We start from the raw sequence: 14,308 nt of genomic DNA on the forward strand, positions 1-14,308 counted from the left end.
TCTTTATAATATCATGATTAATTAATGTATCGTGACCTTCACATCGTGATAATATAGTATCGTGATGTTTGGATTTCATTACATCCCTAATTGTGGGTTGCCTGTCCATTAAGGGATGAATAAAAACATGAATTTTACATGGTACACATTTTGTGTTTGCATTTTGTAGTGTTTATTGTGAAAGTTCTAAATACAAATAAGTGGCTGTTAAGGCTTCAGAAGAATCGACTGGTTTTCTCCCGCTGAGATGCCAAAACAGAGCTGTCGGGAAAAGAACAGAAACGACATCAATTCGATTTTCACATACATGCAGTAACAAGAAAAAAAGTTTGTGGCCCTTTTGGAATTAACCACATTTTTTGTGTAACTTAGTCTTCAAATGTGATCTGATCTTCATATAAGTTGCAAAAATCAACAGTCTGCTTAAACTAATTACGTTTTATTTAGCACATCATATAAACATTCAAAAAAGTATTTGAACCCCTGAGCAAATATAACTCCAATCAATGAGACATGAGTTTTCTTTTCCAAGATGCACTGCCCGATGTGAGCCAAAAGGTTGCGCTTACTTTTTCTTGTAACGCTTGAGTACTTCAAATCCTGTACATGCCAGAATTACACTCCTGTTTGGCCAGAAACATGAACATTATGATTGTGTTCCCCACTGTTCTTTGAAAAGGTATTTTACAACACAGCTTTCTGTTCACCGCCACAAAACATTAGATTCTCAGTGATGAAGTTAAACATCTTTCTGAGTGTGAGTAAATATTATATAAAGGTTGAAGGTGTGGCTAAGATGTCATGTAAGCTATTGCACCACTCATATTTGATTTGCATGGAAATTACACAACAGCCATCATATCACTACACTGGGCTAATCAGTTTTCGTACCTGTTGTGAAGGTGTTGTGGTGCGTTGCATAACTTCATTGAGTCGTCTCTGGAGGTGACCGGCTTTCCCTCCTAATTCTGCCAGCTGTCTCTCATACTGCAAAAACAGAATATACACTTTATCCACATGGAGACTATATTACCATACTGTCACATTTCAGGTTTCTGTGCATGTAAGAAATATCAAATATATTATGATCCATCCTACACATGCATTCCTGCCAGTTATTGAAGAATAAGTTTAATCAATTATCTATTACAGATACCGCTTATCGTATTTAGACTTGATAGAGCCTATCTCAGATGGTGAGAGACAACAGGGTACATACTGCACTGGACAGTCATTTGCAGGTCACAAAGTCAGACAAATAATTCACACTAACATTGACTTTTAACATCTGTAGGAAATTTTGTCTAACATTCATATTTTTTGGAATATGGGAGGAAGCTGAAATGCCAGGATCCTCCACTGCACTCATTCACAAACCTCCACAATAGTATTGTTGTTTTTTGCAAGCTGGATCTCATACTCATGTGAACGTTGTTGGTGTAAATCCAGCTCTTCCCTGTGGGGGAAAAAACAAATAATTATAAAAAAATAAAAAATAAAATAAAAAAAATAAAATAAAATGTAATTCCTGCCCTTTTAAACAAGCAACATGTTTAGTCTCAAATCACATTTCTCTTGCCATTTTCAATCCGCTGTTTTCAGTTCTTACGTTAAATTTTTAATTCTGGATTCAAAAGCCTGGGCCATGTTTGGGGCTTCTACTTTCCAGCGCTGGATACTTTTCTGCTGTGCTGTCAAAAGGTGCATCAGATCAGCATTTGAGTTGTGACTGCGCTCCTCCATGTCACCTATCTGCGATTTGAGTCTCTTCTCCTTTCTGCTGTACTCTTGTGCCATCTGTGTAATCTAGGAAAGTATCTTGATTAGTCCTCTTTAAAGGGGCATGATTCAAGTTTGACAGTTTAAATAACCCAAATTTTCACCCACACATTTTTAAAATGGTATAATGGACAGGAGGCATATTGTATGAAGGACTAAAACTGCCCCAAAAATAAATAAAATAATAAATCACTAAATAAATAAATAATAAATACAAAATATAAATGAAATAAAAACTATATATTAGATAGATCTCTCTCTATCTATGTATCTATCTATATATATATATAAATAGAGATATATAGATATCTATCTATCTATCCATATAGATAGATAGATAGAACAGGTGAGAAAGTGAACGCCATTTCATTTTTGTGGCAACGGTAGTCCTCCAAAGTCAACAACTTCACTCAAAGTGAGCGGTGCTTCTGCAATGGCAAACACTGTTATCTACAGTCGAGATTGCGCAATTGCAGGCTTTTAAGGTGGTATGAAAAGATAATTTGACGGGATCCCGACCGTGGTGCCAACTTCAGCGTTGTACCACAGTCAGGAAAAGGATAAGGATCTGTCTAGTGTGACAAAAAGGGCAAAACTGAAATCGGACAAGCGTCGCGGAAGGACGCGGATTAATATTGGAGCAGCATTCAACAGGTGGAGACCTAAGATGACGAAACAGGACCCACCTAAAAAGGGCAGACCTCGTCTCGAAAATGTGATAGGATAACAATGCACAGTAAAACTAACTACCGCACACTGGCTAACTAACGTCTCTGCACTCTGAGCGCATGCACATCGCTGGCTTCCATTCCATTTTTCGCCAGAGAGGTCGACACATCTACAAAAACTCAGAAACTTAAATCATGCTTCTTTAATTCAATTTGGAACAGCTTGTGTCGGCCTTAACCACACCAGGACAAAACAACACGCTAACAGTATGTAGCTTGGAAAAAGTCTCCTGTTGCCTTCAAAGTCAGACCAAATCACACACAAGCAACACTATACCAAATTTATCTCTCACCAATATTATTAAAGGGGAAGTCAACCCCAAAATGTTTTTTTTACAAGAATATGTTGTATGCGCCACCACTAAACATGTCATTCTGATTAATATTTTATTTGTGGAATATGAATTAAACACGAAAACCCACCCCCTTTTATCCATCTCATGGGGGGGCCATTTCAGCACTCACTGTTGACTGAAAATGACATCACAGTTGTTCAGGGTAATGACCAATCATGGCTCATCTTGCAAACTCAGGAAACAGGTGAACCATGATTGGTCATTACCCTGAACAACTGTGATGTCATTTTCAGTCAACAGTAAGTGCTGAAATGGCCGCCACATCCTGTGATGGATAGCAACGGGTGGATTTTGCTGCTCAATTCATATTCCACAAATGCAATATTAATCAGAATACCATGTTTTGGCTAGTTTTACATTATGATATATATTATAGTGAAGAAGAGTAGGTCAAATGAATATAACAAGAGTACAGGTTCTCTGCTTCCATTGTCTGAATTGTACTATCTTCTCCGTGACATATTTCTCCAAGTTTTTTTTTTAAAAATCCAATCCTTAGATTTACCTGTTGCCTGGCCTTCTTTTGGACCTGCAAGGAAGCCTTGCGCAGCTCATCCATTTCTCTGCGGAACTGAACGTTCTCCTGTTGCAACTGAAGTCGCTCATCACTGATTCTGACACTGTCCTCTCTTGCTGCAGACAAACAGCCCTTTAGCTGCTGCACTTCCTCCTGGCATCGGGACAACTCCTCGCCGTAGCTGAAGATAGAAATATGGCTAAATGGAAGATTATAATGGGACACCATTTTATATACATTCTGCAACTGCTATCTTTGAAGCACTCAGGGTGATCGTAGGCACAATACACTGTAGCAATAATAACATGATGTAATCATTGACTGGCTCTAAAAGCAGTGAATGTACAATGGAACTACTCCACCTACTCCATTTCCAACTTTTTTAGATTGCTTTGGGTGCTTTGCAAAGTGATGCTTATTTCGTTCTTCATCTGCTCTGCCTTTAGACACCTCTGGTGAAGGGCATCAATTTTCCTAAGCTCATGCTCTACCTTGTTCTTTGTCACCTAAAATATAAGAATGGGGAGGAAAACGAAAACAGCTTATTATAGAACTATTGTTCATTATGAAATACAAGCAAGACTTTGAATCTTGATTAAACTGTTTCCTGTGCATTAGGTAAACATCTACCTTTGCCAGTTCCTCTTCTAAAGCTTTTCTCTCTCGCTTAGATCTCTCAATCTGAGACTGTTTGTCCACACACTCCTACAAAGTCAAGCCAGGTATTGGAAAACAATATTTAGAATGAATAAATGAAATTATGCAAGGTGAATTTGAGAAGAATTTGTACTAAGCAAGGTAAAAACTTACCAGTTGCAATAGAGACAATTCTTCAACCATACTTTGCATTTCAGTGTTGCACTGATGACGCATATTATTCAGCTGATAAAGAAGCAGAAGTAATCAGTGCAGCCATTTTAGTTAAACAGTAAATGGTAAATGTACTGCTTTTTATTTCCAATTTAAGCCTCACATTCACCCATGTTGTGATCTGTGACGTTTGTCTTAACAGACTATATTGTCACCAGTACGACACCATAAAAATGAATAAAACATGAAAGGACAAATAAATGGCACTAATCCTGTTATTTGCGACAGGTGTTACAATTCTAACTTGACGAGTACATTTTTTCTAACCCGCATGTTATGCTGAACGACTTGCTAGCAGCTCTTGCCTCCTAATCACATACGACATTCTCTACCTCTTTATTGGAGCAAAGGGTAGCATCATGGATCAACTGTTGGAAGGCCTTTTTCGTCTTCTCAAGGTCCTCTGTCAACTGCTTTGCTCTTAACTGAGCCTGAGGGGGGTAAATGGAAGGTCAGCTGGTTAGAGAGTTTATGCTTCAGTGACTGAACATCAGACTGACTCAATTCCCCAAGATCTTCCTCCGCCACATCTGTGATATTGAAATCAGTGTTTTGTTTTTTAATATCAATAACTGGTAGGCTACCAACCACTTACAGAATGTAGACAACACTCTAAATTGTCATTAACTCATTCACTGCCTTTGACGGCTATAAACGTAAAAAATTAATTTAACTATTTCTATTAGTTAAACATTTTTCCCCTTTTGTTAACAATAGTATGAAAACCTAGATTATTTTATTGTACATTTAGAACAGATATGAAATTTGTGATTAATTGCGAGTTAACTAGTGAAGTCATGTAATTAATTACGATTAAAAACTTTAATCACCTGATGCCCCGAATTTTGTAATCATCATTTCTTCTTCTTTTTTTAAAAAATTGATTCACTGACATTGACGGCTATAAACGTCAAAAATTCATTTGAACTATTTCTATTAGTTTAACATTTCCCCCCCTTTTGTTAACAAGACTATGAAAACCTATAATTTTTTTATTGTACATTTAGAACAGATGTAAAATTTATGATTAATCGTTAGTTAACTAGTGAAGTCATGCGATTAATTACAATTAATAATTTTAATCACCTCTTGCCCCTAACTTTAAAAAAAAATGAATTTATGGCAGTAAATGAGTTAAATAACATTTTAAATTCAACAGACAGCAAACGTCACTTATGATTGGTGACAAAACATATGGTGAAGTGACATTGTTTGCTATGTATTACAGTATTTACTAAATTTAATCGAGTTAAGGCTTATTTCACATAAGACAAATCTCACTGTTTAGTTCAACACAAAGCTATAATTATGTCGTATGAATGGCAACAGGTGGATAAACAACTTACTTTAATATTTTTTACTTTTATATTTAGTATTTAATTGTTGGTCCTTTTGCTGTATGCACTAGCATACACGAACAAAGAAAACTAATTTGTAGTAAATAATCGTAAATGTCATCTCTAATGCTGCAAAAATGGGCACATCTCATTTTGTATGCCTGTAGAAATAATTTCCTCTAAAATACACAATAATAATTGAATTTCAGGCTGGTTGTCTGATAGTTTTGAGCAGATTTTGGCCCGCCCCCATTTAGGTCGAATCCTACAATGTCAAGCTGATGTCAGTGACAGAACTTTCTTACCAATGTAATCAATGCTAAGCGTAATAAATGACAGTTCCCTTAATTGGAAGCGAAGTTCCTAAGTTGAAAAGTACAAACAGAGTAAATATATGTACCTCATCCTTCTGCAATGTTGCTTCCTCGGCCATCTGAACACACTCTCGCACTTTGTCCAGACCCTCATACTTCTCCTGTTCTAAAGTCGCACAACGGGTCTTTAGGTTCCCTGCTGTATTCTCCCACATACTTTGCTCTTTGAGTGCAGTCGCTGCCTCCTGAGATGCAGCTTTTATTCTGAGCAAATGTAAACATCAAGAGCTGTTGAGAAAATATCCAAAAAACCTCCCCATATATAATCTAAGTAAGAATCATAAATGTTTGTGTATAAAACCCATTTTTTCACAATCACCTGGTCTCCTGCTGGCTGATGGTTATTTGAAGCTGTTGGATTTGTTTCTGTGCTGCTTCCTCTCGATTCTGGGCATCTGCTTCATCTACCTCCTACAACATGCATGGCATTTACAGAAAAGCCAGATTTGCCAAACTATGTAAAGATTTTTCTTCACAGTGATTTCAATGTTACAATATTAGTGCATGTTAGTGTCAGAAGTCATTATGATGAGTGCAATTTCAGTCCTTTATGACATCTTCCCCAATCAGTCAAGGTTTGAAAAGGTATTTTGGACCGTTGTATACTTCTAACTTGGTGTGTGAGAGCAGCAGTTATAAAAATGTTGATAGTTTTAGATTTTTCATAGTTAGTTTTTATTTCGTTTTGACTTTTCTTTTAAAATTCACTTAATTTAATTAGTTTTTAGAGCAAGTGTATTTTTAGTAGTTTTATTTTTTAAAGGCTTCATTTTAGTTTAGTTTTTATTAGGTATTTTATTAGTTTTTTTATATAAATATGTAGAGTATTTGTCGAGTGCAACAAAAAAAAATGTCACTGAATATTATGTAATAAGAGTAAACTGTCTGCAATTCTCAAACAACTGTTTCACCTCCCTTTTTTTTGTATGGATGTACAGCACTACCGAAATACATTTAAAATGAACCCTGAAAGTTCATGTATATTAGTTGACACATATGAAAACAAATAACATTTTGGCTATTATTATCGGTTTGTTTTATAAACATAAGATGTGGTTTCTATTAGGTTTTGCATTTTTAAACACAGTTTGGTTTTTATTTTATTTCACTAACAAAAATATTCTTTCAATTTTAGTTATGTTAGTTTTCATTGACTATAATACCCTGTCTACTACTTTTGTTGACAAAGTCAAAAATAATTAGTCTAAACCTAAAATTAAATAAACATTGAGTTGGAGTGACTTTCTCGTTGGCAATATGGATAAAAACCTAATCACGAAAAGGTTGTTTTAGCTTCTATTCGGATCATGTGAAATTCTCCATGTCCATCCTACTTGTTCACCTGTCTCTTTAGCTGGTGCTGAATAGACTGCAACTGTCGGGTCAACTCATCCACTTTGGCTATGGCTGTTCTCAGATCAGCTTTGGTTGTTCTACAACACAAGACATACACAGCATACTAGCAGGCCTTATGTGGTGATTACTTTTAAGTCATCCAACTGTCTGTTTTTGATGGCTCTCTCTAACACAGGGTTATACCATTTTAACAGTCTTACGGGGGTGGCTATGAATTGTGCCTGGTAATTAGTGGCTGTACAAATGCATGGCATTACCAGGAAAAAGAATGGCAAAAATTCAGTCATTGTTGTATATGACATAGTTAATGTTGCCATTCTCTATATTTATTGTTGTTGTTGTGTTTGCGGGTGATCTCCCAACTTAATTTATAGAGCACTTTAAAACAACAATCGCTGCATACAAAATACTGCACAGTAACAATTACTTATACAATAAGACTTAAAACAATAAACTAATAACATAAAAACAATACCAAGTCTCATACTGAGTCAAAAGCCACAGAATAAAAATGTGTTTTAAAAATGAGTGTGGGCTTGCCTAACGCTTAGTGAGAGGTCGGCGGGAGGGGTGCTTGGTTTTCAAAATACATGTTGCAACAGCTACCGCAAATCAAAAGTTTTGTTACCTGAGCTGGGTTTGGAGGTCCTCCACCTCCGCACCGTGTCCCGTCATTGTGTTTAGAAAATTACAGTTAGGCTGTGAGTGACAAAAGACACAAAATTGCCATTAGCGTGGCATGATTTCAAACGTAACATTTTAATTTATCCATTTTCTGTTTTGGTTAGTTTGTTTTGTTTTTAATTGTTAGTTTTTCCTTTCGGACAAAAAATAGAGACAATTTACAACATTCACTTTTCACATACAATTCTACCCGAAAAGAAAAATGGACAGAATGAAGCCGAAGCTTATTAATTCCCATTCCCAGAATGCAATAGGACGCAGATAATCAAAGTGGTAATTCGTCACATATCTAGTTATGTGGGTTATCAAGTTGTTGATTGATGCAAAAATTCATCTTCATTGATCAGAACGTTGATTTGTTCTCTTGTTGATCAGTTTGGTCCAGTAGCATTGGATAGCTAAGGACAAATGGCAGCCCGCATTCAGCCTCACCCTTCAGTCGGTTTCTTCCTCGTCTCGATTACTGCTCATCGCTGTGTTCCGACGAGCAATCATCTCCAGGTTGTTCAGCTTTTTGATTGTGATTTGGCAGATTACATCGCGTGATATGTGTACAACTACTTAACAGTTCATGACCATTTACTTGAACTCAAAATTGACTATATGCATCAATTCAGCTCTGTGAAGTAAAATCCTGTTGCAACTCGACGCTTTGCTTTGCTCTATTCAGTCACACATCACTTCCAAATGAATGTCGTTCCTTATTTGTCCCTTGATGTTTGTCTGGCAGCTGTTGGCAAACTACAATCGTGTTAAAACGGTCGCCTACAAAGTAATGCAAAACATTTTTAATTTTAGCACAACAGATAGAGATGGTGGTAGAGGGGTTGACGTTCCATCACAAGATAGAGCGCATTTGAACTTTTCTCTTCATCATACTAACCTTTAGATACCTGACAAATAAAACAGTCAAAAGTCATATTAGCTCTTTGACTGCCAGACGTTTTCAGAAGAGGGATACCGTAGGTGCCAGCCGATTTAAGCATTTTTGACTGATCTTTCAAGGTCCACAGAAAATTATGTGACTATGGAAACACACATACTACCAAATGAAAGATTGGACTCTCATCTTTCATCAGAAAAAAAAGTTTCTACCTTATTCCGTTTTTCAGTAATCAACAATAGAAAATGGTTAGTTTCACCTCTGTTTTGAAAAAAACAAACAAAAAAACGTCTTTTAACGTCTTTGGCACTCCTCCATAGGATTTTATTAAACGTTATTTAACGTTTTTGGCAGTCAAAGAGTTAGAAAGGGGATCTTTTGAGTACTCTGCCGAGGCCAATGGTCAAACAATTATTGGATCAAAACTTTCCACGTTATGATGGAAATACCGTACTTGTATGAGCTGTTGTCCTGAAGCATTGGCATTGAGTCCATTAGTGAACATTTTCTGGTAGAACTCCTGTAGATGGTCAAGCTCCTGTGCCGCTGTCTGCCATAACTCCGTGATCTGCATCCGCTCCTATTTAAAATAGACTGATACTGATTCAAAGCATTTTATACATGCAGATGTCAAAGATCAAAACACATTTTATAATCTAAAAGACAGACAATAGTTTTGCAAAAGCAGAACATTTTAGTGTATATATTGTATGCACTATTATTTAGTATGCCATTAACTCAAGTGCAAAACATGGAAACATGCAGACCTGCTTAAAAAGTTGGACTTGAGTTTCATAGTTATTAATGATTCCATTGTTACACTCCACTCCTAAGGTCAACGGTAGCAACTGACGCTGATTTGTTACTGCCTCCGTCAGCTCTCTGTGCAGCCTGCAAAGGTAATGAAAAGTTTGTGTGTGTGTGTGTGTGTATATATATATATATATATATATATATATATATATATATATATATATAGATCAACATATTTTAATTGAAGATTGCCATACCAGTCTTTCTCCTTGACATCACTTTCCAACTTCACTGTGACATCTGCCATGGTCACCATGGTCACCTGTATACATAAAAATAACCAACATAAAATGAGTTTTAATAGAATACATTGATTATTAAGCAAGTAGAACTTTAACATACATTGAAGCTTGTATCTTAAATTCACCAAACAATAGCAAATAAGTGTTAAAAAAAAAAAAAAAGGTAAGCAATGTTGTCACACTACGGTGAGGAAATTCAGGTTAAATAACATGACTCTTCCACAAAAAAATCAAAACATAATACAGTACAGATTAAAGACAAGCAACTGACTTTATATTTGCATTTTACTGTTCTTCCTTTGTTACATCAATTCGGCCATTAAATAAGCGCCTGTGAAGTCACGTGATTATATCCAACTGACCCTTCTCACTGACGTCACTGCTTAGCTACCGCTCAGCCTCCGGAGGACAACCCCCTCATAAGGAATAAATGGAGGGAGATTTTCGGCAAGCATTTTCATTAAAAGGTGGGAAATATGTCGTGCCACAAAAAACGTCCCTAGTAGGACACTACATTATTTTTGAGTTATTTTTTTGTTCAAAATTACTTGAATACATATGCAAAAAAAAATAATAAAATGTATGAATGATTGTTTCACTAATGATAATATGGCACATTTGTCACATCTGCTTGGAATGTACAATCAGAGGTTAATGTTTTGACCCACTGTACATGAAATACAGAAAACTACCTGATATAAAATGATCTGAGCATATCCTCGTACTTTCGATCTCATATCTCTCTTTGAGCGATTAGAGCATCCGTAGGTCGCATTTTATATTTCCGTCCATCACCTGAAAGCTTAAAAACACACACCAAATGTAGCAGTACCACATCAACTCGGTGGCAGAACTGAGATTCAAAGTGTTTTAGTTTATTGGTGTTATAATCTGTATCTTCTTGATGTATGCTTGCACCAGCTCTGTTTGAAATTCTTGGTTTGTACAGGGGTGCTAATTCCCCTCTTCCCTTCTGTAAGGAAAAAAACATGACAACAGACTCCGCCTCTGGTTTCCTCTAGGTAATTATCTTCATGTTCACGGTGACAGAACTACACAAAACAACGAGAAGTGTGGCTGCTCCCTTGCTCTGGCAACACACCCACACTCACCGCTTTGGAGCCACAAATTGCACAAAAAAAACCCACAGTTGTCTCTGATTGTGCCTATGCCTAAAAAATGTCCATCTGGACCAGGGGCGGACTCGGAAGAAAAAGTGGCCCGGGAGTCATTGACAGACAGGCCCACTTCATGCGTGCCATTATACTGTATATACTACATGTTATATAAAATATACTACATGTATTATATAAATGTGATGCATTTTCACAAAATCAATTGGAATACTCATATATTCTAATTCCACACTTAATTCCCTTGCAGATGATGTATAATACTTGGCGGTACCTAAAAAATCGACACTTAGAGCAATTTCAATGTTGGCAGTTTGAAATACCTTGTTTTGAGAAAAACGCATTTAAGGGTTTTTGGCACATATGTCTTTAAAAAGTCCATAGCAGCCAGTACCTTAGGAAAAAGATATTGATACCAAACTTTCCAGTAGTCTTTCAACACTTCCTGAAAGTCAATTCCAATAGCAGATAAGAACATCATCCAAGATTTTAAGTGGTTCTATGTAGTTTTAATTTCGTCAACGAAAACTAAACAAAAATATTTTTCGTCAACACACATTTTTCACCGGACTAGACTAAAACCCTCATTAATTAACAATAACTGGGACTAAATCAGTATGCATTTTCGTCGACTAATGAAGACGAGATGAAAATGTACTTCACTTGATAAAAACTGGACTAAAATATATGGACATTTTAAAGACAAGACGAAAATTATATTTTGTCCTGCTAATCTGTCACTGTGACACTGTCATGTGACACACCCCCTTTCAAATCTGCAGCTAGCGAGTGTAACATGCACAATCAAATGAGACAGACAGGAAGTGGATTCACGGTTAAAGGTAAAAAACAAACAAAAGTAAATTATAGTTATAACTAGTGCTGTCAAAGTTAAAGCGTTAACTGATTAATTAATCACAAAAAAGTATCGCATTAATCACGAATTAATGCAGATTAATCGCACTATTATTTTTTTTTACCATCGATTCTCCTTTTGAAAAAATGTTAATAAAAAGCCTTTTTTTAATTTAGCGATTAATCGTGATTCATCAGCTCTAGTTATAACGCAACATTAATCCAACGACTATAACCTTTCAGCAATAATGCTAATCCGACCGCTAACTAATGCTGCCTATTACTAGCTTGTAGCATGGAGCATAGAAGCCACTTGTTGATATACTGATAAAAACTAACAAGCGTGATTAAAAATATATTTTAAAACTAATTTAATTAAATTTGATTTAATTTTTGAATTGTATTTTTTGTAGCGTTTTTTATTTACACTTTTAGTCATTTGTCATTTATTTATTTGGAATTTTGGCAGTTTTGATCCTTTATATGCACTAACCAAGGCTGATTGGTCGGTCAATTTTGGGGGGAGGTGTTGTTTTTACATCGGCTGGGCTCATCAAACTTACACGTCATCAAACTCATTTTAATTAATTACCGAGAACTCTAAGACGCTGTGGAAACACAAATAAGAAATTCCCTGCTGAAATTTTACAACCAGAACTCAAATATACTGGACTTGTTGGTGGAGTAGTTTGTGCAGTAAGACATGAATAAGATATTTTCTCCTCTCATATAAACTCTATTTTCAGGATTTTTGAGAAGTGCCATAAAAAATTTTTTACTTGCACACTACTTTCTTCAATGGCACCTCAACAAAGAATTGTTTTACCTTCGAAGCGACAGAGGGCTCAAAACACTTCCACATTCTGTGAGGTGTTCCATCTGTAATAAACTGTCTCAATGATCCCCTTGGCTTTGTTTCACCAATCATTTTTCAGAGAAAATCCATACTCAGGGAGCTCATTGTTGAGAGTGGAAATGGGACACTCCCTTAACCCAAAAGACTCATGAATTCTCCCTGGAGATTGACATCTCGCTTTGTATAATAAATGAACTTAAATGATTCCTAGCTGTTACTGCAGCTGCTGTTCACTGGACTCCTGTCTACCACAATTTTAACCCAACCAAAACTTTTAAGTCCTCCCGAGTCCCGTGAAAAGTCAGAATGAATTACAGTGGACCTACCCTCGTACCACCTCACCGCCTACATAGTTGCAGTTCTGCTCCCACAGATTTGCATATTCACAGATTTCTTATATATATATATATATATATATATATATATATATATATATATATATATATATATATATATATATATATATATATATATACACACATACATATATATATATATATGTATATATTTATATGTATATGTATATATATATATATATGCATATATATATATATATATATATATATATATATATACATACATACACATACATATATATATATATATATATATATATATATATATATATATACATATATACACACACACACATACAGTGGTACCTCGGAGTTTGAACATAATTCGTTCTTGCGAAGTGTTCAAAGTCCGAATTGTTCAACTTCCGAAAACATTTTTTTTCCATAGGAAATAATGTAAATGCCATTAATCCGTTCCCAAGCTCCGAAAACTGAAAATTGTTATTTTAATTTCTATTAGTTTTTTACATTTACACCCTGTAAAGTATTTAAACAATAAAAATATCTTACCTTACCTTACCTGTTGTGGTATGATGGCATCAGTGGATGATAAATGCTATGTTAATGCTTGCTTTAGTTCAGTGCTAAGTTTGTGTATTTTACATTGGGCATATTGTTAGACTACTAAGTGGTCCTTGCGTGCGTTGTTTAACTCACATTAAAGTAGGATAAACCAATATATAGTATAGATATATAAAATAATCTCACTATAGCTGGTGAAAATATAGGAACACAATTAGCAACAAAATATCACAGCATAAACCGGAGGGGGAAATTAACTTTAGAAGCCAATAAAGGAAGAAAGAAAAAGGCACAGACCTTGTAACATGAAAAAAAAGGTCAAGCTCACAAAAATGAGCTGGTTCAAAATTTGGCAGGATATGAGTCAATTTGAAAGAGACAGGTAGAGGTAGACTGTTTATACACAGGGAATGGGTCATAGGTGGAGACAATCACCATAACGAGGAAACATGAGGGCGGGAAGTAAGGTCTTTGAAACAAGATGAAACGATTACTACAGAATAAAAGCACGCTTCACAACATGAAAGACTGGACTAAACACTTAGACCGTAACATAAAAAATGAGACGTGACAAACACTCAATAAAGGCTGATCGGAAATAGCTCAGATTTATAATGATATCATTACATGTTTTGATTTATACGGTC

At 35.6% G+C, this 14,308-nt stretch overlaps 1 protein-coding gene across 3 annotated transcripts; it reads right to left on the reverse strand.

Moving 5' to 3' along the window:
* Positions 1-136: 136 nt before the first annotated feature.
* LOC144054606 (sodium channel and clathrin linker 1-like) lies at positions 137-14,064 on the reverse strand. Of its 3 annotated transcripts, XM_077569743.1 has the most exons (18): positions 10,040-10,179; positions 9,895-9,959; positions 9,652-9,775; positions 9,339-9,464; positions 7,946-8,016; positions 7,304-7,394; positions 6,281-6,372; positions 5,988-6,165; positions 4,583-4,681; positions 4,191-4,262; positions 4,011-4,085; positions 3,747-3,886; positions 3,369-3,561; positions 1,610-1,806; positions 1,378-1,456; positions 892-987; positions 570-623; positions 166-261 (listed from the first exon to the last, which is right to left on the reverse strand). In XM_077569743.1, exons 2-17 carry the CDS (start codon positions 9,951-9,953, stop codon positions 594-596), a joined length of 1,722 nt encoding a protein of 573 aa, XP_077425869.1. In that variant the 5' UTR covers positions 9,954-9,959; positions 10,040-10,179; the 3' UTR covers positions 166-261; positions 570-593. The 3 variants fall into 3 exon arrangements, with proteins under 3 accessions (XP_077425868.1, XP_077425867.1, XP_077425869.1); XM_077569742.1 differs by lacking the exons at positions 570-623; positions 10,040-10,179 and adding an exon at positions 13,959-14,064 and having other exon boundaries at positions 137-261; XM_077569741.1 differs by lacking the exon at positions 570-623 and having other exon boundaries at positions 137-261.
* Positions 14,065-14,308: the final 244 nt, after the last annotated feature.

Source organism: Vanacampus margaritifer, chromosome 7 (assembly GCF_051991255.1).
Source record: "Vanacampus margaritifer isolate UIUO_Vmar chromosome 7, RoL_Vmar_1.0, whole genome shotgun sequence".
Lineage (NCBI taxonomy): Eukaryota > Metazoa > Chordata > Actinopteri > Syngnathiformes > Syngnathidae > Vanacampus > Vanacampus margaritifer.